At 38.9% G+C, this 26,495-nt stretch overlaps 1 protein-coding gene and 2 pseudogenes across 1 annotated transcript in view; all 3 read left to right on the top strand.

Moving 5' to 3' along the window:
- Positions 1–20,473, top strand: part of LOC148038133 (uncharacterized) — a 44,465-nt gene extending 23,992 nt beyond the window's left edge. The window contains exon 3 of the mRNA XM_087669319.1: positions 19,640–20,473. Within this exon, the coding sequence (XP_087525445.1) occupies positions 19,655–20,416 (762 nt within the window). The 5' untranslated portion in view covers positions 19,640–19,654 and the 3' untranslated portion in view covers positions 20,417–20,473. The remainder of the gene's footprint in view (positions 1–19,639) is intronic.
- Positions 20,474–22,125: 1,652 nt separating this feature from the next.
- LOC148038132 (uncharacterized) lies at positions 22,126–22,941 on the top strand (annotated as a pseudogene).
- A 1,647-nt stretch (positions 22,942–24,588) lies between these two features.
- Positions 24,589–25,366, top strand: LOC148038131 (uncharacterized; annotated as a pseudogene).
- Positions 25,367–26,495: the final 1,129 nt, after the last annotated feature.

The following is a 26,495-nucleotide window of genomic DNA, read 5'->3' as shown; positions in this document are numbered from 1 at the left end:
GTGTGTGTGTGTATGTGTGTGTGTGTGTGTGTAAGCACTGCATAGGGCCTTAGGATTAACAAGATGGGTCATGGGGGGCACACTATAGGGCGGGTACTAGGCAAGCAACGTCATGTGGAGTGACAAGTCAAACTATGGGGGCGACGGGAGGAGAGACCGAACTATCAGGAGCAAAGGCGGGGTTTGCAGCCAAAGGCGGAAGTGTCTGGGTCAAATTGCAGTGCAACATCTCCAGGTAAGTGGCACATGACCTGCTAGAGCAACCACCCCGTTCTTGACATGAAACGGACAGCCTGGAATATTCCAGGTGGGAATGTTGTGGGATGCTGGGCAGGGAATGTTCCAAGCCTAGGGAATGCGTTTTCCATTCTTCCCGTTAGGGAACTTTTTGGCACTCCAAGCCCCTGTTCTACCTGTTCCATGTGGCTATGACTTGGCTGCCCAAACCCCGAGGTGCCTTAGTGCATTCGCACTAAGTCACTTTATAACTTTTGTGACCAATGCTACTAGCGCCTTTTGGATGTCCAAGGATATAACACTTCTCCTCTTATGAATGATTGTTGTCCTTAGCAATATCCTGAGGGATGAAGCAAGGAAAATGACTCTTCAATGAACAAATAGACTCCAAGTAGCCTCCACCTCCAGGCGGTTTTCCTACTTGACGAAATACTCAAGTAAGGTCAAGTCTTTTTTCAATCGTTCTTTCAAATGACTCACGTGGAACACAGGGTGAACTCGGATTTCTGAAGGTGAATTCAACTCATAGAATACGCTACTTATCTTCTTGGTAATCTAGAAAGGACCACAATATCTCGAAGACAATTTTTAGCACTTGCTGATAGTCGTTGAATTGAAGTCCTTTGGGATTTTAAGGTAAATCCACAAGTCCTCTCTTGAGAAGTATTGTGTTGGTTACTATAAAAGGTGGCACAATCTTGGGTTGTTTTAATGCTTTTCCTAGGCATTGCCAACATCTTCTCCATATCGTCCAAAAAGTCGACTATGGACTGGATTTTCATCCCCTTGAGCTCTTGTGGCAATCGGTGGTTTCAGCTCATAACTATACATAAGCATTAACAGACTATAAACAATAGCCAAATGCTTAGTACTATTATAAGCAAACTCAATCTGAGGAAGATAATGCTCCCAATTAGATTGCCTATAGGAGACATACACGTGCAATATATCCTCCATGGTTTGATTTGTTCTTTTGGTCAGTCCATTAGTTTCAAGATGTTCTGAAGACAAGATGGATAATCAACTTTCTAGCTTTCAAAAAACTGTCTGCTAGAAATGGCCAATGAACTTGGAATCCCGGTCATTGACTATTTTATTGGGGTAAACCATAAATTCTATAAAGATGTTCGACAAGGAGACCAACCAACTCTTGGGCTTTCATGGTTGTCTTTGTGGGAATGAATTCAGCCATTTTCGTCAGTCGGTCGATCACAATCCAGGTTGTGTCATGACCTTGATTCATATAGGGTAATCCTACTACAAATTCCATAGAAATGCTAGTCCACTCTAAAGGATTTAACATCCCTGCTTATTTGTGCTGTTCAACTTTATTAAGCTGACACTGCGGGTACTCACACATATAAGGACTCAATTGCAGTCTTAATATATGGCCAATAAAAATATTGAGTAACCAAGGCTAAACTTTGGTGTATGGCGTGGTGATCACACAATGAAAATGCATAATAGGACCATGAGTCCTATAAATAGAACTCAATTGTCCTAACCTTGAAGTGCCCTTAGTGCATTCGCACTAAGTCATGTCATGACCACTGTGACTGATGCTACTACCGTCCATCCGGATGTTCAGGGATATAACAGAGGAGGTATACGTGGTTCAGCCACCAAGGTTTGAGGCCCCTCATTCGAAGAACAAAGTTTGTAAGCTGAAAAAGGCATTGCATTGGTTGAAACAAGCCCTCAGAGCATGGTACCAAATGGATAGATTAGTTCTTTTTAAGCTCAAGCTTCAATAGATGTGCCTCAAATGCTAACTTATATGTTTACAAGGATGGTGAAAAGTCTATAGTAATTGTCCTATATGTGGATGACCTTATTATTATAGGTGACTATAAACAAAGAGACGATTTATCAAGCTCAAAAGGCTTTGAGCTCCGAGTATGAAATGACAGACTTAGGCTTGCTGTCCTATTGTTTGGGGACTGAAGTCTAGCAAGAGCCCAACAAAATCTTCATCTCTTAGAAGAAGTATGCATGGGAGATCTTGAAAGCATTTGGTACGATCGAGTGTAAGGCGATAGCTATAGCTATGGAGAGCAATGAGAAGTTATCCATTGAGGATACGTCAGCACTAGCAAACATTGGTCAGCATTCTTATCCACTTGTGTAACACTAGGCCAGATATCAATTTTACTGTTGGTGTTTTGAGCAGGTTCTCAAACAAACCATGACAAAGTCCTTGGAAAGTTGGGTTATGGGTGCTCAATACTTTTAAGGAAACTCTTGGCTATGGTATCACATATAGTTTCAGAAGTTCTCTTGTGGGGAATTGTGAGTCAAACTGGGTAGGGAATGATAATTCCAGGAAGTTAAATTTTGGATATTGTTTCTCTTTGGTTGCAGGAATCTTCTCTTGGATTAGTAAGGAGCAACCAATTGTGGCGTTGTCTTCTACCAACACAAAGTACAAGAAGGCAACTTGTTTTGTTGCATGTGAAGCAATATGGTTAAGGCGGATCTGAAACCAGTCTTTCTTTTTGGAAAGGGTGGTGAAGACCTAATGAAGCACTTAGTTACCGCAATGAACAATTTCACAAAATTGGAAATACAAACTTTACCATACAATCTCGGACATTGGACACTTTGTTGGTCCCAAGACTGGTGCCTGTTGTGGTATTTCTTTAACTTAAATCACAAATGCAAGGAGTACAACCAAGATTCTTCAATCTCCTCTGCTAATTCAATTGCCCTTTGTTGTCATAAATGACCAACAAGCGTTCTTGTTAGTTTGCCCCTTGATTTTCACCGAAGACTTATCTCAAATTGACCCTTGGCTGGCCAAATGCTGCTCCAAATGAGTTGGGATGGGCTGGCTCTTGAAATCTCTAGCAATTCTTCAAATTGTAGCTGCTGATTTCAGTCTTCACGGCCTCTAATTGCTGGCATGGGCACCAAGGTGGTTGCTACACCCTAATTTCTGCCCTAAATTAGGATTTATAGCATAAATTTTGATGCTATCCACCAAATCTGGTTGAGATCTGCTCCAAATGGCGGAGAATTTCTGAGAATAGATGAGCATAGGCTGGAGAAGGTGAGAGAATGTTGTGGAGAGAGAGATTTCAAAATTGCCCATGATGTTGTTGCCTATTGTCTGAGGACTAGAAACTGTCGTTGCTAGCCATTAAATGCTGTTGCTAGCTCCTGTAGGGACCATAAATGTTGTTGCCTGCTTCAAGAAGGGTATTTATTGCAGTCATTAGCCTTTGAAAGCTCTCCCACAGTTGGAAAACTGATCAACAACCTCTTCTCTCTCTCTCTCTCTCTCTCAGTTTGCATTCATAGAATGAGCCTCCAACAGCCCCAAATAATCTTTTTCTCTCTTGTATAGGTAGTTTTGCCAAGTGGCAGCCTTCTTAATCCATTTTCTAGCAATTTTCAACCATTTAATTAATTTTTAAAGTTAATTATTTTTTAAAAATATTTTAGCCCTTTGACCTTGCCCAATTCATAAATTAGTCGGCTAGGCCATTTGCAATCCGAAGTGGTCTGAGACCTTAATTGACCCATAGACGTGCATTAATTAATTAATTAATGCCTAGTCCCTAGTGTCACCACTAACACTTATGAGCTAATTAATTGTCCTAGGGTTGACACCAACATTCATCTAGAACCTAGTTGACATAACTTGTTACAACTTTTTTCTTTGACACCCACTGTTTCCTCAGGGTCCTTGGCTTGTTACCATGAAATACTAGCTTGCACATCACATATGCATCTCAACACTGCACATTTGATTATTAAATTAATTAAATGTCATTCTAGCATAAGCAAAGACTTCAAAAATTTCACGTCCCCTTAACAAGATCCTATAGTATATGGGCATACAGGATGAAGATCCAACAGTGCTAAGATGTGACAATTAGAGTTGTATCATCATTGCTAAAAATCCAATGTTTCATGAGCACACCAAATATATGACTAGGAAAGGTTCATAATATGGAAGGTCGGATAGGTTAAATTGAGTGTCTTCTCAAGCTATAAAAAGAAGACCCCTCTAAAGCCATCATCAATCTATCTTTCACCCAGTCAAATTTCTTCTAGCTAGCCTTAAGCTTTTCACCTATCATTTATCTAGATCTCCATTGACGGAGCCATCTTTGTATTAGATTGTTTGGAATTAAATACGTTTTTGTTCTTCTCTTATTTGCTGTGTACTTTCTCTTACTTTGCTCAGATTTTGAACATTGTGCAATATAATTTATACAACTGGCTGGTTGGCCTTTTGAAATTTTCTAAAATCCCCAAATTTCAGCTATTGAATTTCAAGTATTAGGCTCTGAATTTTGAGTACTCTTCTCAAGGTCGTTGTCAAACCCTAATTCCTACGGTAAATTAGGGTTTACAACAGTGAATCTTTGAACTTTTAATCTGCAATGGTTGAAATAGCTGAGATTTGTTGAGATGACGGCTCCAACAGTTGTTCTAGCAAGGCAGCAACAAAGATCAACCAATTCTCTACAATAAAAGTCTGAATTTTCTATCACCTCAGTATTCTCTCTTATTCTCTAGCCATCTCTAGGCACTAGGCATTAATTAATAGTTTAATGCTAGTTCAAGGATCAATTCATGCACAAGACCACTTGGGAGTCAAAATGGCCTAGCCAATTTAATTTATGGATGAGCATTGCTAATTTTCTAGGCAAAGATTAATTTTCAGAATTATTAATTTTGAAATGTAACAAATCTTTTGTATATCAATTGTTACGAAGTATATGAACTGTTACGAAGAAATATTGGCTCAATGATTTCAAATTTATTTGATGCTCATGTAGGTTGAAATGTGAGTTGAAATGTGATTTGTATTATTTAAGTGTTTCAAAATATGATTAAATGTTCATCTTTCTATTTAAGGGTCGTCAATCAGAACGCCTTGTAATTATACTTGGGTCGTCATTGATGAGATGCCCAAGAGAAATTAAAGGTTTAGTCAAGCGGTCAGATTGACCAGAAAGCTCAGAGGACTAAGACTTTTACACTCAAATAGTCACATTGATTAGAAGCCATATAATGAGTGGTTTTAGAAAGTGAAACCAGATGCTCATGATCAAAGAAATAAACCATGAATCAGTAAACCTATATAATGAAGCTCTCCAGAAGCTAAATTTGGCGTCTCTTAAAATTTAGGAGATTACTATTTTTGGAAGTTGCTAAAACGGAAATTCTGTCCACGTCAAAGGCGTTAGAATTTCACAAGGAACAATTTTGTCTTCATCAGCTATCTCAAATTCTTAACCATTTGAGAAATTTTTAGAGTAGAAGGTTTGGAAGCTTCTTTCTCTAGAAAAGTAATATGTCATTTTCAACAAACACTTGCCATTTTCAACAAGTGTTCCTATACTTGTCATTTGTAGCCTCTCTTTTCTACTTTTGAGCACTTAATCCCTATATCTATATATTGGAGGTCTCTCTCTTTATTTGGAATAACCTCTTATGCTGAAATTTCAGTCACATGCTTTGTACTCTCCTATCTATCTCTCATCCAAGAAGCACTTTCTACTTAGCTTGATCTAATCCAAGCTCTGTAATGAAGCATTCAACCAAGAAAAGAAATCTAACTAAAAACTGGAATAGACATGAAATAATAAGAGAACTATTACACCAATACATCTTGCGATGTATTAATGATGAGAGTTTCCAAAAATACATGACAGCCATGGCTGATGCTTCATCTAGCAAGAAGGAAGCTAACAACAAGAAAGTGAACCATAAAACTTAGTGAATGAGCCAAAAGATGTCTTCTCTTAGCCTCTTGTCTTCTTTATCCTAACCCCTCATTTCCAAAGTTAAGAGCACATTTACATAGGCAAGGGCTGAATTTACAAGGGTTGGAAATTACTAGGTATGGAATTAGCATGATTCCAAAGTACAAAAATATCAAAGTATTTTTCCTTCATGACAAACCATCCAGTCCTAAGATGGTTTTGTCCTCAAAACCAAGGATAAATGGACCAAATCCATGCCAAAGATGATAGTAATCATGCCCATGTAGCTCCGATATGATAGGAAAGCACTTTTCATGTAAGAGAGACCTTTATGTATACCAAACTGTCAGTAAACTGGCTACTGTCCAAACAGGGCTGATTTACAAAAACTGTCATAACTTTTGATAGAGTGGTCCAAATGACATATATGAGGTATAGAAATGAAGTATACAATCCCTAGTATCACCCATAACATCAAAATCAATTTTTGATAAAGTCAAGTTAGTTTTATTGCCGACAATAATATCTCATAGCAAGCTATCCCTGCACAATCCTTGCACAGTCTGTCATGCATCATCCTGTAATAACCAAGAAAAATCATTTACATAAGTGGATGATTGCCAAGAAGATTCCTCTGTAGGTAGGCTCTTCCACGTAATGAGGTACTCAGTAAGAGTATGATTTTTGAGCACTTTTTCTCTCTTTCCAATAATGCTCTCAGGTTCATATATAACAAGTCTTGCTTCATCCATTGGTGGCAACTCTTCCAATACCTGCACATCAGGTCCAACATACTTCTTAAGCTGTGAAACATGAAATACATCATGTATTCTAGTGGAAGAAGGTAGTTGGAGCTTATAAGTACGCTCTCCAACTTTGTCCACTACTAAATATGGTCCATAAAATCTGTGAGCAAGCTTAGTGTTCCCACCCTTCAATGAAGCATACTGTGTCTTGGGCACTTTAAGAAACACCCAATCTCCAACTTTGAAGTCCAAATGTCTTCTCTTCTCATTGGCATAGGCTTTCATTACTTCTTGTGCTTTCCTTATGCTGTCCTTGCATTGTCTCGTGAGCATCTCCATCCTTTCCAACTCTTCCTTTGTTTGGGGGTTGATATCTTTATGAAACAAAACTGATGGAATTTGGACTTTGTATTTATAAAGTGCTTCAAATGGGGACATACGTATGCTCATGTGATACGTGTTGTTATAGCAAAATTCAACAAGGTGGATCCAACGATCCCATAAAGCTTGTGTGTCATGACAATAATGCCTAAGGTACACTTCCACGAAGTGATTGACTCTCTCCGTTTGCCCATCGATTTGGGGGTGATAGGCTGTACTAGGAGTGAGAAAAATACCCATAGAAGAGAATAGACTTTTCCAAAAGTTGCCCATGAATTTTGTATCTCTATCCGATACTATTCTCATTGGCATACCATGCAGCTTGAACATACCTTCCATAAATTGCTCAGTCACTTGCCTTGCTGAATATTGTATTTTGGTTGGAATAAAGTGGGCTGATTTAGTCAATCTATCAACAACCACATAGATACTATTCCATCCATGACTAGTAGTAGGTAATCCCTGTTATAAAGTCCATGGAAATATCGGTCCATTTGCTCGTAGGAATAGGTAAAGGCTGAATAAGGTGGAATCCTTATTTTGTTGGCACTCTAAACACTTAGATACATGCTCCTTGACGTCCTTTCATAAACCCTTCCAATAAAAACTCTTATGGACCTTGTCAAAGGTCTTGAAAAGACCCAAATGACCAGCCATTGGTGATGAGTGTATCTCATGGAGCACTTTCAGCTTGAATTTACTGTTAGGAACCAAGTACACTTTACCCTTAAACCATAAGAGTCCATTATGCACTTTGAAATTTGGAAATTCTTCATCATGTCCTTGCTGTAATTTCTGTAAAATCTGGGCAGCATGCTCATCCAACACATATTCTTCTTGGATGTCGTTTATCCAATCCTTATAAATTGTAGACACTATAGATAAACTGCATGCCCACATTCTAGATAACGCCTCAGCCACAACGTTATCCTTTCCAGCCATGTATGATATTTCAAAATCATATGACTGCAAGGTAGCCAGCCATCTCTTTTGCTTGGGAGAAAGGTTGGGCTGTGAGAGAAAATACCTCAACACCCTATGATCACTTTTGACTTTAAAATGTGTTCCATAGAGATAATGATGCCATTTCTTGATCACATGTAGAATAGCAAGCATCTCTTGTTCGTACACATGCATCTCCCTCTCTTTATCATCGAATTTTCTGCTCTCAAATGCAATGACACCATGCTCCTGAACCAAAACAGCCCCTAAACCTCTACCACTAGCATCCGCGTAGATGGTAAAAGTCTTGGAAAAATCAGGGCAAACTAGTATTGGTATTGAAACAAGCAATTGCTTCAACTCATTAAAATTCTTGTCGGCGATTTCGTCCCAAAAGGCGGCCTTTTTTAGCCGATCGGTAAGAGGAGCTGCAATATGAGCATAATTCTTCATAAACCTACGGTAAAAGGATGATAACCCAAGAAAGCCGCTTAAAGAAGTGGCATTAGTTGGAGTAGCCATTCTTTGACGCATTGCACCTTCTTAGGATCCACTTTGATTCCATCTTCTCCCACTATATAACCCAAGTATTCAACTTCCTTTGTCATGAATGAACACTTAGTTGCCTTGGCAAATAGTTTGTGCTTCCTCAATATATCGAAGACCTCTTTTACATGCTGTAAATGGTCCTCTTTGTTCTTGCTATAAATCAAAATGTCATCAAAGAACACCAAAACTATCCGAAATAGCAAAGGCTGAAGTATCTTATTCATAAGAGATTGGAATGTGGCTGGAGCATTGGATAAACCAAAAGGCATAACCATGAATTGATAGAGGCCTCTTTCCGTCCTAAAGGCTATTTTAAACTCATCCCCTTCCTTCATGTATATTTGATGATACCCCGATCTCAAGTCAATCTTGGAGAACACCTTAGCATCCTTCAATTCATCTAAAAGGTCATCTATTTCTAGGTATTGGATACCTATTCTCGATAGTGACCTTGTTAAGATCGCGGTAGTTGATACACATGCGAAAAGAGCCATCTTTCTTCTTTACAAGATTACCGGAGAGGCAAAAGGCGATTGGCTTGCCTTGATGAGACCCATTTCTAATAGCTCTTTCACTTGGCGCTTAACCTCTTCCCTTTCCACTTTGGAGAGGCGATATGGTGGTTTGTTAATAGGCTTGGTGTTGGGCAGCAAGTCTATAGGATGATCTACTTCTCTTTTGGGAAGAAGAGAAGTAGGTGGCTGAAAAATATCATTATAATCCTTCAACAACTTGCAAAGACATGGATCTATGTCATTGGTAGAAGGAGAGGGCTGATCCTCATCAATCTTTGAAAGAAAAATAGTGAACATGCATGCCTTTGCATTTATCTCTTTTTTTATCTTCTTGGGACTGATCACCTCCATTTTCTTCTCAACACCATGTAAAGTTACTTGCTGTCCACACCATTGAAATTCCATTTTCAACTTGTTAAGATCCATAGTAAATCCGCCCAAAGATTTCAGCCAATTGCAGCCAAGTATAATGTCAATGGGACCCATTTCTATTGCAATCAAACTCACTGATGTAGTGCACAATGGAGATAGAGTAATAGGAACATTTGGGCAGCATTGATTGCTATTTTCAAAGTCTCCATTTGCCACTTGGATTTTGAGGGAAGAAGGCATATCATGTGTACTCAATTTCAGCCCATTGAGTGATTTGGAATTAATGAAGCTATGTGTGCTGCCCATATCAATGAGTATGTGAGCGGTCCTTCCATTGATTTGGCCTTTGAGGCGTAGGGTATTGTCTCCTCTTGAACCACTCCATGCATCATTTGATATGGAACATAGCGATGGATGTAAATCAGTCCAAGAATCATCCCTGTAATGACCGCCCGGATCAAAAGGAAAGCCATCCATTGGGTTATAAAACTCATCATGGATACTCTCTTCATTTTCATGCATCTCTTCTTGAGTAGTAGAGCCTTCAAGCTGTGCAAGACTCCCCTCAATAGGTTCAGCGTCAAAATCATCTTCATAAATCATGCTAACCTTCAAATTCTTAGCCTTGCACTTGGACTTATGGTTGGGTGACCATTTCTCCCCGCACTTGAAGCATAGTCCTTTGGCATACATTTATTTGAGCTTGTCATTAGACACATACTTGCCTTGGATAGGGGCTAAAATTTTGGCACTAATATCAGTCCTTTCTCCATCAAACTTATTTTTAGCATTAGATCTGAAATTGCTGCCCTGCTTTGGTCCGTAAACAATGGGGAAAGTTGGTATCTTGCTATAAGTATTGCTGTGAACATTTATTGGCTTCCCACCATGCTGAAAATCAGTCCTTACATGCCCATAATGGCCTGATGTCTTTGGGGACCGTGTAGGTTGAAAACTCTTATATTTCTGCCCATAACGCTCAGCCAATTGAATGGCAGCTTGCAAAGATGTAGGCTTCATGGCTCCAACTTCGTATGATAAGGTAGACTCCAAACCAAATATATACTTGTTCAATTTGGCACTATCGGAGACTCCATGAACATACATTGAGAGGTTTAAAAACTGATTTGAATACTCTCTAACCGAGAGACCACGTTGCTCAAGGGCGTACCATTTCTTTTCCAAGCGCTCTTTTTCAATGGAAGAGACGAAGACTTCAATCATAGCATTCTTTAGTGCTTCCCAAGATAAGAAGTCATGCCCAATTCTTGTCATATATCTCCACCAAGTATGTGTATAGCCTTCTAAATGAAGGGCTGCAAACTTCACTTTGGCATTTTCGAGCCTTAGATAAAGGAAAAAGTACATCTCCAATTCGTCAAACCACTCCTCCAACTCCGTGGGTGAAGGATTCTCTCCTTTGAAATTTGAGATGACAATTTTCTCTTTATACTCTCTCTCATATTGAGGTGGCTGCCCATTATGGTGCTGCTGTCCATTATGATGCTGCTGTCCAAAAGAGTTACCAAATGAGCCTTGCCTAGGGAATTCATTATTCCAAGTTCCTTGTGCATATGGGGTTTGCTGTCCATACTGCATACCATAACCTTGTGGCTGGAAATAATGTCCTTGAGGCTGAAAATGAGTGTTGCCCATATTGGAAGGTTGTCCATGGTACCCTTGATGTTGTCCATGCATAGGAGTATTAAATGGTGGTTGTTGCCCACTGTTTTGTTGAGGCCAACCATGATTGGATAAGGGGCTTGGTCTATTAGTGAGTATGAGAGTTGTGTTGTTGTTGTCCTTAGGAGTTTGGGGCTAAATTCACATGCCCTTGTTCATGCCCACCAATATTTGGTTGAGGATAGAATTGCTTATAAAATGGATTGCAACCGTGGATGCCCTCTTCATGCCTAGAGCTTGCTTGAATCCTATCATGTGGATCTTGTCCATGTGGCTGAGAATAGGCCTTTGATTGATGGGGCTGAGGCTGAAATGAAGTGGGCTGAATAAAATCTTTAGTCTTTGATGATTCCCCAATCTCAAATTGTCCTACTACCTTTGGAGTAGAGGGTTTGGGTTGCTCTTCAGCCAAAGGAGGGTTTGGAACATTAGGACGAGCTATAGGCAACATCTTTTCACTAAAGATAGCCACTAACTTGTCAATACCCATCCTCATATCATCAAGGCCTGATTTCATGTCTTTAATATCATTTGAGAGTTGTTGTAGACTGTTAGAGTTCATGGAAGCATGGGACATCTCAACTCCATTCGTTGGTTGATTGATAGGAGAATGAGTGGAGCTTATATCAACCTCTTCATTCTCATAATGCATGCGGTATATAGCTTCTTGAGGGGTTTCATGTTCATGTTCATGTTGGTATTCTCTCAGCTCTTCATTGATGGTCTCCAAAATAGGATCCCTTTTCTTATTTCTTGCCATGAGTGTCCTGTATATACAGCAGAAGAAAACTCAAATATCTTGAGTTCTAGTGCTCTGAATAACGAACTCTTTGGCTCTGCTTGAAGCTTGAGAAGTCCCCTTTCTAACGAGCTATCAAATGTTGAAAGTAGTTGAATACAAAAAATTCTGTAAACAATTTACTGTAGCTGTCTGGAAATTCCTGCAACATCTGCCAATACTCTTAAGCTTGTAGGAGAAGAGTGTTGTTGTTGATGAAGGAATCTCCCACAAATAGAGCTTGACTTCAGCTTCAAATCCATCCAAGAATTCCCAAATCTCAAGAATGCTCCATAAAGAAATAGGCCTTAACTTCATTGTGTACCATGGTTGCTCCAATAGCTTCAAGAATAGTTGATGTAGGTAAAATTCTTCGTCTACTTGTTGTAGAGCTTGAAGGACCAATGAAAAAAGCTCCAATGTAGTGTGTAGACTCCAAAATTTGAAGAGAGGAGCCAAAATTTCAATGACATTGAAGGTACATGCTGTCCATTACCTTCCCTTGATCAATGTTAGATCAAAACTCTCCAATGTTGAATCAATGTTGATGAAGACTTGAGGGCCAAATGCTTGAGGATGCTCCATGGATGATTTATCACTAAAACCCCCTTCATTTGCTTCAAGAATTCAGAAATTCTTTGGTGCTGTCCCAAACAGTCATATCCAGGGTTTCATGAGAGAAGGGAAAGCTCAAAATGGAGGAGGTCTTGTAGAAGCTTGAAAGAGACCACATGCTAATAATAGTAGTGACCATTGTCATTCTTCAAAGGGCATCATACTTCAGATTTTTCACCGTGGTGGGGAAGTGTGTCAACAAACGCGCAGAGACATACTCGTATACAACAGGCAAAAAATTAGAAAAGGTAGTCATAAGACTGCTCTCTAAGAAGCTTGTGAGGTCAAGAAGCAAGCTATGGTGTCCATTTGCATGATAGAAGTCAGGAAGAGAAGATCAAATCAGTCTTTGGCCATGGATTCATGAGGACAGCTTGAAAGGACTCCAACTTAACCTTCACCAAGTCTTGTAACCCTCAGTTTGTCCCACTTACTCCAATTTTTGGTCCAAAACTTGGTCACGACCTGCCAAATTGGTTGGAGCCCACCATTTTCTAGAGGGTATTGCCAAGAACCTCCATCTTTGAGCTCTGTTTGTAGTAGATCTTCAAATGTAAACCCGGTTATGAAGAAACTAAGTCCTGCCACTCAAATCTAACTGCGATTTTCACTCCCTAGTCTATGTAACTGGATCAAGTACAAGAAAATGACTGCTGATAAAAGGATCTAACTAGTGCTCTGATACCAATGTAATGAAGCATTCAACCAGGAAAAGAAATCTAACTAAAATTTGGAATAGACATGAAATAACAAGAGAACGATTGCACCAAGACATTTTGCCATGTATTAATGATGAGAGTTCCCAAAAATACATGACAGCCATAGCTGATGCTTCATCTAGCAAGAAGGAAGCTAACAACAAGAAAGTGAACCACAAAACTTAGTGAATGAGCCAAAAGATGTCTTCTCTTAGCCTCTTGCCTTCTTTATCCTAACCCCTCATTTCCAAAGTTAAGGGCACATTTACATAGGCAAGGGCTGAATTTACAAGGGCTGGAAATTACTAGGTATGGAATTAGCATGATTCCAAAGTACAAAAATATCAAAGTATTTTTCCTTCATGACAAGCTCTAAAGAAGAAAATTAGCTCGTTGCTCAAAGTTTGCAGAAATCAGGGTTTCAAAACCCTAATCGCAGCAAATCAGCCCTTTTGTATATGGTTTAGGCACTTGGTACCCTTGCTTTTGTTTCAATAAATTCCTGTAAAGGGAAAGGGCTAGTTCCCCTCTCAATGTGGTGCCTACTCTTCTCTCTCTCTCTCTCTTCTAATTTTCATGGTGATAATTGATCGAGTTGGTTAATGTCAAAGTATTGTCATTCTGATGTTCTTCTCGGTGCTTACATGAAAAATTAATTAAATGGCTTAAAAATGCATTTACAAGGTTGCGAGTTGGCAAAACTTGCCAATGCAAGTGAGGGAAAGGCTGTATGAGATTGTTGGAGACTCATTCTAGCATGGTGGAGGTTAGGAGAGGAGGAGGGAGAGTCGTACTTTTCCAACCTGGAGGAGAGAGGAGAGAGCTTTGTTGCTGCAAATATTCAGTCATTGGTGATTAGCCTAGGTATTGAAAATTGTCAAAGAGCTGCTACCAACTGATCAAGAGGCCATTAGAGATAGGCGACAGCAATTTTGAGGCCCACAAGGATAGGTCGTTGCATGTGGGGATTGTGTTAATGGTGGGTTGCAGTCAATGAGTCATTCACAAGAGGGTAGCTTTATATTTCAGCTAATTTTGGTGATGACACTTTGAAATTTCTCTCTCTACCTTTCTCTCTATTCTCTAAGCAAATTCATAGCTTCATTCAAGAGATCTCAACCAAATTCAATCACGAGAGGGTGCGATTGAAGAAGTTCTATAGCTAAAACCTAATCTACAACAAAAATTAGGGTTTGATAGTGATCTCCGGAAGATTTTTTAGAAATTGGGGCCTAGTACTTGAAATTTGAAAATTTCAGAGAATTTCAAGAGGCCAACCAGCCAACATCAAGTTTGTGGCAGAGTTTTTCATCCAAGGAGTAGATTGAAGACCAATCCCTAAGCAAACTAAGGGGCAAATTGATTTGAAGGCTTGTTGATTGCTATGGTAAGCAAGATGTATTGAAGATTAAAGGAGAGATTTATTAAAGATTGAAGTAGATCAAGCTGGATCTTAGTATACTTCAACCTTTAGCAATACAAGCTAAAGAAATATTGCAAGGGGTGTCAGTTTTGGGACCAAACGGGTGACCAATGTCCAAGATTAAGTGGTAGCATTTATATTTCAATTTATGTGAATTTTATGCTTGCATAGTTAGTGCTTAAATAGATTATTTACCACCCTTTGAGAGAACAAAGGTTGGTTTCATGGTTCTATTGCTAGGATACCATCAACTCATTTGAGTAGGTGGGCCCGGGCACTTGTGTGAAAGCCAGTGTGATTGCATTTTACTGTATTTGTGATTGATTGAGTACAACAAGCATGTCTTGAGGTTGTGAGATAGGATGGAGTAGAGATGATGGGTCTCAATTTGAAAAATTCACAAAATATTGGGGGAAAATGCATTGCTTGATCTTGGACAAGGCATGCAACATGGGCAATAAGTTGAGTATGTGGAAATTGGAGGAGAGGTGGGTCGTTCTAGGCCTCTTGAAGTTGATGACCAAATCAATTGAGGATAGTAGTTGAAATGTTGGTGAAATTGGCAAATGATCCTCGGTATACATGCTTTTTGAACTCCCCAAAGGAGGGCATGTCCTTTGCTGTTATAAATGACCATCAAGATTCTTCGATCTTCTTTACTAATCCAAATGTCCTGTGCTGTCATAAATGACCAGCAAGCCTTCTTGTCAGTTTGTCCCTTGATTTTCACCCAAGACTTATCTCAAATTGACCCCTAGCTGGCCAAATGCTACCCCAAATCAGTTGGGATGGGCTGGCTCCTTAGCAATTCTTCAAATTACAGCTGTTGATTTCAGTCTTTGCAGCCGCTAATTGTTGGCATGGGCCCTTAGGTGGCTGGTAAACCCTAATGTTTGCTATAAATTAGGGTTTATAGTGGAAGTTTTGCTGCTGTCCACCAAATCTGGCTAAGATATGCTCCGAATGGCTGAGAATTTTCGAGAATGGATGAGTATAGGTTGGAGAAGGTGTGAGAATCTTGTAGCTATATAAAGCCTCAAAGGGTGACATGCCTATACTCAATGTGGTATGTGTTGTAGCAAAACTCTACAAGATGAATCCAATGATCCCATGCATTTTGTATGTCATGGCAAAAGTATCACAAGTAAACTTTCAACCACTTGTTGACTCTTTTAATTTGACCATTGCTGTACTTAGAGTTAGTTTTGTTCCCATGGAAGTAAAAAGGCTTTTCCAAAAATTCCCCATGAATTTTGTATCTCTATCAGAAATAATCTGTATAGGTAAACCATGAAGTCTAAAAACTCTTTCCATGAATTGATTTTCCATGTGTTTGGCTAAATACTGAACTTTGGAGAGTATAAAATGGATTGATTTGGTAAGACAATCAACCACAACAAAAATACTAGTCCAAGCTTGTGTAGTGGTAGGTAATCCTGTAATAAAGTCCATCTGATATCAATCCATTTACCATATGGAATGTGTAATGGTTGAAGTAGACCACTGGACAATAAATTGGAATTTTTATTCTATTGGCATGGTAAGCACTGCATCACATATTCTTTGACTTCTTTCCAAAGTCCTTTCCAATAAAAGCATTTATGGATCTTATCAAAGGCTTTAAACAAACCAATATGCCTTGCCAAAGGAGAATAATGAATCTCTTGTAAGATCCCTTGCTTAAAAGATGATTGAGGAGTCAAATATACTCTGCCTTGGAACCAAAGAAGTCCATTTTGCCACTTGAAATTGGAAAATTCAGATTCATTGCCTTGTTGTAATTTCTTTATGATGTTGGCTGTTTGCTCATCTAATAAATATTCTTCTTGTATGTATCGGATCCAATCTTTGTAGAGAGTAGAAATAGTAGAAACGGAACATGCCCACATCCTAGATAATGCATCTGCCACTACATTATCCTTACCTACCATATAAGAGATTTGAAAGTCATATCTGTGTAATGTAGCTAACCACATTCTTTGCTTAGGAGATAAATTTTAAAGAATCTCTTTAGGTCTTCTCCAAGAGCTCCAAAATTAGTGAAGATTAACTACAGGAAACCCTGACTAGTCACAATTTAATTGTACCAAGTCTTGTAAGCACATCTTAAACTCTAGTTATCGTGGATGGTGCTGATAACTAGATCTAGGTTTGAAAATGACCTTGCCAAGAATCAAATTCAAGGCTTTGATACCATTGAAATGAGCTTAGCTTAGATTGAATTAAAATAACAAGAAATTCAAGAAACAACTATTGAATCAAATGGCCATAGCCATGCCATAGAAGAAAATGTATTAAATCTACAGCACAATGAAGCCATAGCTAGATAATATCACAGGTACAATAAGAATCGTGGATGAGAGGCTGCTGCAAGAAATCCACCTCTTGCTATGGTGGGCATTGAGTATTCACCTTCAATGTTGGTGGGAAGGCAAGAACCCTCAAGCTCCAAGAAATGGAGAAGCTTACAAATGTGCTAAAAGATGTTTACAATGGCACACTCTTGCCTTTTTATACTCCAATCTCATATAAGCTAATTTCCCTTAAGCTAAAGGGTACAAAAATTGTTTTATTACAAGAAGTTATCATGGCACTTCTGTTGGCCTCAGATGAATCAAGAAGTCACTAGTATGTGAGGGGATACATTATGCCATACAAGTCGTAGGAAGTTATAGCCATTGTCTATTCCAAAATTGCTTTGTTAAGAGATTTCAATGGATTTCATAATTGTCTATCCAAAAAGCAAAAGGTTTTAGGGTGATGCTATCTTCACCAGCGTGGATGGGTTCAACAAGTAGGTGAGGTTCTGGCATATCCTGGAGCAACTTCTTGAAGTAGGAAAAGTTGAGAAGTTCTATGAAACCTAGGAGGAAGCCCATCCACCCTCTAAGCTAATCAAGGAGCGTGTTTGCTTCTAAGGGGTACATATGATCAAATAATTGGGGCATCTAATTGAAAAAGAGATTTAAACGAACCTAACCTAGGAAGGATGGTTTGTAATAAAGCTAATAAATGCCTTGTAACACTTAGTCAATAGGAGAGAAGATTCATTAGGATTTAGGATGGGCATAAAAGGTTAGAATTGTTAAGGATGCTTATCTTTATGGCCATAATCGATTTTCCTCTTGAGGACTCCTATTCTTAGACCTCCCACCATAGCTAAGGGTTGAGTACCTTGCTCCACCATTGCAAGAGGTGTGTATCTTGCTATCATTTCCATTGGGTCCTCATCAAGTGACAAACAGGCACTGTTCTTGAGGAAGATCTCATCCATGGGTGCAAGCATCGGTTTTCTTGGCCTTACTCTTTCATTAGTAGTTCACCCTTCTAGCTTTCTAGCCTTTCAGCTTTTTAGGTCTTTTTCAATTTTCTTATTAGGTTTTAGTTTTTTGGGCACAACGACTTTTCTAACAAGGCAGAGCTCACATGATGCTAGATTTGAAAAAGTGTTTGCATATCTAGGATATTGAGCTGAGGTGCTTTTGTAGAGGTCACAATTTTCTATTTGTGCAAGTGTTTTTAAAAAACACATTTGGGGAATTGGCCAAATATTTGGCATGCAAAACTGATTTTGTTGAAATTCATGGTAAATGCTTGAGGAGATACCCCGCAAAAAGCAACAAAAATTGAATTAACATATCAAGTGTTAGTAACAAATCTGGGTTTTTGCATTGTTCATGTGATAGGGTTTCTGCTTTGTCATCAGTAGAGACCCTAATTTTGCAGACAATGCTTATCTCAAAGAGAACACATACAAAGAGCTCATATATGCTTCAATTGTCATTCAAATGCAACCTGTGATATCCGAGTCCAGTGCAACCTGAATTTGACATTCAAGTCTAATGTGAAAACCTCATCCGGTTGAACCATAGATCCTTTAGGCCCTTTAGGATCAATACAATTGTAGCTCATTCAACAGATTGGGTTCTACGCAATGGATCTACAGGCCAGTCCATGTAATTCGTTCATGAGCTGATCCAATAAATCGTGGGTGGCCTCTTTATACTTTTCTGAGCAATCCAAGCCATAGTCCATCCAAAGAATTTCTGGAGCTTCGTGGTCAATAAGCCATGGAACAGAAGATATGTTACATGGACTAACATTGAATGTGGATTGTGACAAGAAAATTCAAGTTTGGTGCACTTATGAAGGTCCTGGTAGGGGTGTGTTTTGAGGTCATCACCCGATGGCACAAACAGGTGGCAATGCCACCTTGGCAGTTGACCATGTCTCAGGATTCATGAGCACATAGTATGCAGGTTGACTCAAGCTAATGAGTTTAGGTTGTTGCTAGTATAACATTTCGGTAATGGTTACCTTGAATTTTTTGTGCCTATAAAAAGGAGTGACATCTGCAAACATGGTCTTTGTTTACTTTTCATTCAATTGGAAGCCATGAAACTGAGGCTGGCTGGTACTGCAAGTGCCTGAGGTTTGAGATTTTCCCTGTGTGGAGAGTGTGGGAACAGGGGAATTGACAAAGATTGCAGCAGCAATGAGGTGGCTATAATGACGACATGGCTGCAATGGTGCTAATATGGTCAATAGATAATGATGTGATTATTGGTCAAAACCTACTCTCTCTAACTTGCATGTTCGCCAAGTCTATTTTATGAGACCTCTCTTACATTTTTGAGTACTTCTCAGAGAGTTTAGAACCTCCAGTAGTGCATTTTACTTCTTCATCCTTGGATGTATTGACAGCATCACACTTTGAAGGTTCTCCTCTTATTATCAATCTTCGGCTTTTGCTCTCTTTTGGCATGCTTCTCTTCATTTATAAGAGTGGTTGTATGCTACTCTAGGTCTAGGTGAGTTTTGTATGACATTATCATGTAGGATGTAATTTCAGTCCAATGTTCTCAACTCAGACCTGGGTCCCTTCCTGGTCAATTGAAGTCTGCAGACCCTAGATTGATAATGAAAACGTGTGTGGCAATCAATGCTGAAATCTTGGTAATCTTTTGGGACTTTTTGCAGGTGACAACAGATAGAATGACAGACATTGATTCAGCTGACAGTCTGCATGATGAAGGATGCTCAAAGAGTTCAGTTGAGGATGGATTAGAGTGTCCTGTCTGTTGGGAAGGATTCAACAATGGCAGCAATTTACCATACGTCCTGTGGTGTGGTCATTCTCTCTGCAAGAGTTGCCTTTTAGGCCTCCAATGGGCAACTGTGAAGCTTCCTGTTGTGCCAGTCCAGTTACCTCTTTTTGTCTCATGCCCATGGTGTCAGTTCTTGTCCTGCAGGCTGGTTTGGAAGGGCAAGCTCAAGTACCCTTGCAAGAATTTTTTCCTTCTTTGGCTAGTAGAAAGCCTTAAAGGTGAGGCAAAACATTTTTATGATGGTTCAACTTCCAGTGATAAGCTCCACAAGGGAGCTATTCCTACAACACCTTATCAGCATGCCTATGATGCTCATGGGAATCCATATACCTTTTCTAATCAAGTATTTGCTTATCCTGCCCGGCAAGTTCAGTCTCTGCGCAGCGATGATTATGGATTTCAGGAGTCATCAGATGTGTTCTTTCTGCAGCGATGGTTCAAAAAAGTCATGGGTGTGTGTGCTCATTTGATGGCAAAATTTATGCTGCTCTTGTTGGTTATGTTCATCCTGTTCTGTGCACTGCCATTTAGCACCATCATCTTGGTGGCTTATTTTGCAGCCACTTTGGTCTTTGCTTTTCCATCCTTTCTCATGTTGTACTTTGCCTTTCCTAGTTTGAGCTGGCTGTTGAGAGAAATTGTAACTTGATGCCTTGTTGTATATCTCAAGCTGAATACTTAGATCAACTATTAACTTCAGGGACGATTTCAGTTCATTTAATGGTTTGAATGATTCTTAGTCATCACAAGTATTTTCATGAACTGCAGATAAGTGCAGCATATCATGAGTAGTTATGACGTGACAGATTAAAGGTTAACGTCAATCAAATTTTTTGCAGAAGGTCTTATTATATTCTCTCTCTCTCTCTCTCTCTCGTAATCACGTGGCTACCCTATTGGTAAGTCTCACTTATTTTATCAACTCACTAATCCGGCTTCAAATCTTGCCTTTTCCTGTACCTATACTAAATGACTCTGTGGAATGTAGGAGTTGAACCCAAGACCTGTTGGTCACCGCGATTTCAACTTAACCAATTGAGACACACCCATACGGTCGGTCGGTCGCTCTCTCTCTCTCTCTCTCTCTCTCTCTCGTGGGATCTAGGTACCCCCCCCCCCCCCCCCCCCCCCTTTCTCTCTCAAGTTACAGTGCAGACAAAGCATCTCTCGTGCTTCTAATTGCTAAATGTGCGAAGCACCAATTCCACATGTGGTAGCAATTGAAGTTGCATGATTTTTTCAAGTATCTCTTGGGATGGCCCTTGGGAGGACACAACAATAATATAACCTTGCTACAAGAAGACACACATAAGGCGTCTTGATTCTTCATTCCTATCCAACCAAGTGCCTCTTTAAACAAAGAATACATTCAATCATCGTGGATAGAAGTCGCAATAGTACATTGATGAATGGTGGTTTGTGATTACCTTTAGAGCTGCCTTCTCATTTTGATGGTTGCATAACACCTTTACTAATAATTGTGCATAAATGGTTAAATTGAGCCTTTTATAAGTGAGGCAAGCACAAATAATTATTTTTACGTAGACGTGTTAAATTGAATTTACTAAATGACTCACATGTATGTTTTTGAGAGGCCAAGTGCTATAGCTCCTTCAACTGTAGTTTGTCGCCATCAACTTTCCATGACATAACATATCATTAGCAAGCATTAGGCTTATGGATGATGCTAATGCCTTTTAGGGAATTACGGGTAGTAGATCTAACCTTTTTAAGTTGGTCAATAAATTGTAGCTAAAATTGAAATCCTTTATAAGATTTGATATATAATATGTATATCACTAGTCTCTAATATGTATTTAACAAAAAATATTATAATTCAAGATTGAATCCAACATTACAAGTTTTGAGATGATTTTATATCTTCAAATGGCAAAAATTAAAACTTTAAATGCTTCCATATGATCTTTGTATCTTCCACATTCTAATCTTCTTGCATGGTGAAAGTTTACATCGAGTGACAACCAATTCAACACAATTCCCTAGCAAATTTTATGTATGTATCCAATGGAACCAATCCATGGAAATTGTTTTGACTTCTAAAGCAGTGAAGCTAAGCTTTTCCTAGGAAAACAACACTTCACATTTTCTAAAAGTGCTTTTGATTAGCTACCCAATCTTTGTCCTATTGTCTTTGTGCCTCATGTAAAAAATGTCCTCTTGTATAAGAATTTTCAGCAACACTAAGAATGATCACAACTGCTCTCAAAATGTTCAACATTTTTAGCTTTCCACCCATCCTAGTCACCTATTCTAGAGAAAATGAAGGGTAGGATGAGCCATTTACTCAATGCAACAATCTGCATTGAGGATGTCTTGGGACAATCAGCATGATAAGGGATGCTCAAGAGTTCAGTTGAGGATGGAATAGAGTGCCTTGTTGGGAAGGATTCAACAATGGCATCAATTTACCATACGTCCTGTGATGTGGGCATTCCCTAGAGTTTCCTTTTAGGCCTCTAGTGGGCAACTGTGAAGCTTCTTGTAGTGCTAGTTTGGAAGGGCAAGCTCAAGTACCCTTGCAATAATTTTTTCATTTGGCTAGTAGAAAGCCCTAAGGTGAGGCAAAATATTTTTATGATGGTTCAACTTCCAGTGATAAGCTCCATAAGGAAACTATTCCTACAACACCTCATCAACATACCTATGATGCTCACGAAAATCCACATACATTTTCTAATCAAGTATTTGCTTATCCTGTTGGGCTAATTTAGTCTCTATGCAGCCATGATTATGGATTTAGGAGTCATGAAATGTGTTCTTTCTGCAAAGATGGTTCAAAAAAGTCGTGGGTGTTTGTGGCTTATTTGATTTCAAAATTTATGTTGCTCTTGTTGGTTATGTTCATCCTGTTTTGTCCACTGCCATTTAGGACCATCATCTTGGTGGCTTATTTTGTAGCCACTTTGGTCTTTGCTTTTCCATCCTTTCTCATGTTGTACTTTGCCTTTCCTAGTTTGAGCTTGCAGTTGAGAGAAATTGTAACTTGATGCCCCGTTGGATATTTCAACCTGAATGCTTAGATCAATTGTTAACTTCAGGGACGATTTCAATTCATTTAATGGTTTGAATGATTCTTAGTCATCACAAGTATTTTCATTAATTGCAAATGAGTGCATCATACTATGAGTAGTTATGAGTACTCGATGTGAGCCATGTACGCACTAAGGCATATATGGATAAAAGGTTAATGTCAATCAAATTTTTGCAAAAGGCCTTATTATATTCTCTCTCTCTCTCTCTCTCTCTCTCTCTCTCTCTCTCTCTCTCTCTCTCTCTCTCTCTCTCTCTCAATCAAGTGGTTACCCTATTGGTAAGTCACTTATTTTATTAACTCACTAACCTGGCTTCAAATCTTGCCTTTTCCTGTACCTATACTAAATGATTGTGTGGAATGTAGGAGTTATAAACCCAAGACCTGTTGGTCACCACGATTTCAACTTAACCAACTGAGATACACCTATTTGCTCTCTCTCTCTCTCTCTCATGTGATAAGGCAATGGATGTAAGGTTAGTGTAAATCAAATTTTTGTAGAAGACCTAGGTACACACACACACACACACTCTCTCTCTCTCTCTCTCTCTCTCTCTCTCTCTCTCTCTCTCTCTCTCTCTCTCTCTCTCTCTCTCTCTCTCTCTCTCTCTCTCTCTCTCTCAAGTGATAGCGCATACAAAGCATCTCTTGTGCTTGTAAGTGCTAATATGTGTGCAAAGCACTAATTCCACATGTGGTAGATCTTCAAATCCTTTCGAAATCCTAGCAATTGAAGTTGCATAATTTTTTCAAGTAGTGACAAGGGATGTCCCCTGGGAGGACACAATAATTGTATAACATTGCTATAAGAAGACACACATGAGGCATCTTGATTCTTCATTCCTATCCAACCAACGGCCTCTTCAAACAAAGAATGCATTCAATCATCATGGATAGAAGTTCCAATAGTACATTGATGAACGTTTGTCGTGATCTCATTTCTATTGTTGCATAACACCTTTCCTAATGATTGTGTATAAATTGTTAAATCAATCTTCTCATAAGTGTGATAGGCAAGCACAAATAATTATTTTTACACGTGTTAAATTGAATTTACTAAATGGCGTCACATGTATGCTTCTAAGAGGCAAAATGCAATAGCTCCTCCAAACCTCTCGCCATTAGCTTCCCATTACATAAAATATCATTAGCAAGTATTAGGCTTATGGATGATGCTGACACCTTTTTGGAACTTACGAGTAGCAGATCCAACTTGTTTAAATTGGTCAAGAAACTATAGCTAAAACGGAATCCTTTATAAGATTTTATATATAGTATACATATCACTCTAGTCTCTAATATGCATTTAGCAAAAAAAGTTATAATCCAAGATTGAATCGGGCATTACAAGTTTTGAGATGATGTTATATCTTCAAATGGTAGAAATTGAAACCTTAAATGCGTCCATATGATCTTTGTATCGTCCACATTCCAATCTAGCAGTATTCTTTTGCAAAGTGAAAAGTTTACACCGAATGACAACCCATTCAACACAATTCCATGCCAAATTTTATGTATGTATACAATGAAACCAATCCATGGAAATTGTTTTGACATCTAAAGCAAGGAAGCTAAGCTTTCCCTACAAAAACAACACTTCACATTTTTAAAAAAATATTGTTAAATAGCTACCCAACCTTTCTCCCATTGTCTTTGTCCCTCATGTAAAAAATGTCCTCTTGTATAAGAATTTTCAACATTTTTAGCTTTCCACCCATCCTAGTTACCTATTCTAGAGAAAATCAAGGGCAGGATGAGCCATTTACTTAATGCAGCAATCTACATTGAGGATGTCTGGGGACAATCTACATGGTGAAGGATGCTCAAAGAGTTCAATTGAGGATGGATTAGAGTGCCCTGTTTGTTGGGAAGGATTCAACTATGGCATCAATTTACCATACATCGTGTGGTATGGTCATTCCCCCTGCAAGAGTTGCCTTTTAGGTCTCCAATGTGCAATTGTGAAGCTTCTTGTTGTGCCAGTCCTGTTAACTCTTTTTGTCTCATGCCCATGGTGTCAGTTCTTCTTGTCCTATAGGCTGGTTTTGAAGGGAAAGCTCAAGTACCCTTGCAAGAAATTTTTCCCTCTTTGGCTATAGTGGAAAGCCTTAAAGGTGAGGCAAAACATTTTGATGATGGTTTGACTTCCAGTGATAAGCTCCACAAGGGAGCTATTCCTGCAACACCTCGTCAGCATGCCTATGATGCTCATAGGAATCCACACAGCTTTTCTAATCAAGTATTTGCTTATCTTGTCCGGCGAGTTCAGTCTCTACGCAACCATGATTATGGATTTCAAGAGTCATGAAATGTGTTCTTTCTGCAAAGATGGTTCAAAAAAGTCATGGGTGTCTGTGCTCATTTGATTTCAAAATTTATGCTGCTCTTGTTGGTTATGTTTATCATGTTTTGTGCCATTGCCATTTCACACCATCATCTTGGTGGCTTATTTTGCAACCACTTTGGTCTCTGCTTTTCCATCCTTTCTCATGTTGCACTTTGCCTTTTCCTACTGTGAGCTAGCAGTTGAGAGAAATTGTAACTTGATGCTCTACTGCATATTTCAAGCTGAATGCTTAGATCAATAGTTAACTTCAGGGACGATTTCAGTTCATTTAATGGTTTGAATGATTCTTAGCTGCCACGAGTATTTTCATGAACTGTAAATGATAAGTGTAGCATATCATGAGTAGTTATGAGTACTCAATGTGAACCATGTACGTGACAAGACAAATATGGATGAAAGGTTAATGCAAATCAAAATTTTACAAAAAACTGCCTTACTATATATTCTCTCTCTCTCTCTTAATTAAGTGGCTACCCTATTGGTAAGTCTCACTTATTTTATTAACTCACTAATCCGACTTTAAATCTTACTTTTTCCTGTACCTATATTAAATGATTGCGTGCAATGTAGGAGTGAATCAAAGACCTATTAGTCACCATGCTTTCAACTTAACCAACTGAGATAAACCCATTTGCTCTCTCTCTCTCTCTCTCTCTCTCTCTCTCTCTCTCTCTCTCTCTCTCTCTCTCTCTCTCTCTCTCTCTCTCTCTCTCTCTCTCTCTCTCAAGTGACAGTGCATACAAAGCATCCTTGTGCTTGTAATTGCTAATATGTGTAAAGCATGAATTCCACGTGTGTGGTAACAACTGAAGTTGCATAATTTTTTCAAGTAGTGCTATTGGGATGGCCCCTAGGAAGACACAACAATTGTATAGCATTTCTACAAGAAGACACGCACGAGGCAGAGGTGTCTTGATTTTTCATTCCTATCCAACCAAGTGCCTCTTTAAACAGAGAATGCATTCAATCGTTGTGGATAGAAGTTGCAACAGTACATTGATGAACGTTTGTCCGTCATTATCTTCACAACTGCCTTCTCATTTCTATAGTTGGATAATAACTTTCATAATAATTATGCATAAACTGTTAAATTGAGCATTTCATGAGTGTGACAAGCAAGCATAAATAATTATTTTTACGTAAATTGTTAAATTGAATTTACTAAATGGCATCACATGTATGCTTCTGAGAGGCCAAGTGCAATAGCTCCTCCAACCATAGTCTATCGCCATTAATTTCCCATGACATAAAATATCATTATCAAGTATCAAGTTTATTGATGATGCTAACACCTTTTTGGAACTTATGAGTAGTAGATCCAACGTAGTT

The sequence above is a fragment of the Lygodium microphyllum genome, chromosome 3, assembly GCF_053477565.2.
Source record: "Lygodium microphyllum isolate KBCC chromosome 3, Lygodium_microphyllum_v1.1.10, whole genome shotgun sequence".
Lineage (NCBI taxonomy): Eukaryota > Viridiplantae > Streptophyta > Polypodiopsida > Schizaeales > Lygodiaceae > Lygodium > Lygodium microphyllum.
Note: the sequence above shows the minus strand (reverse complement) of the source record. Positions and strands in the feature narration are given on the sequence as shown.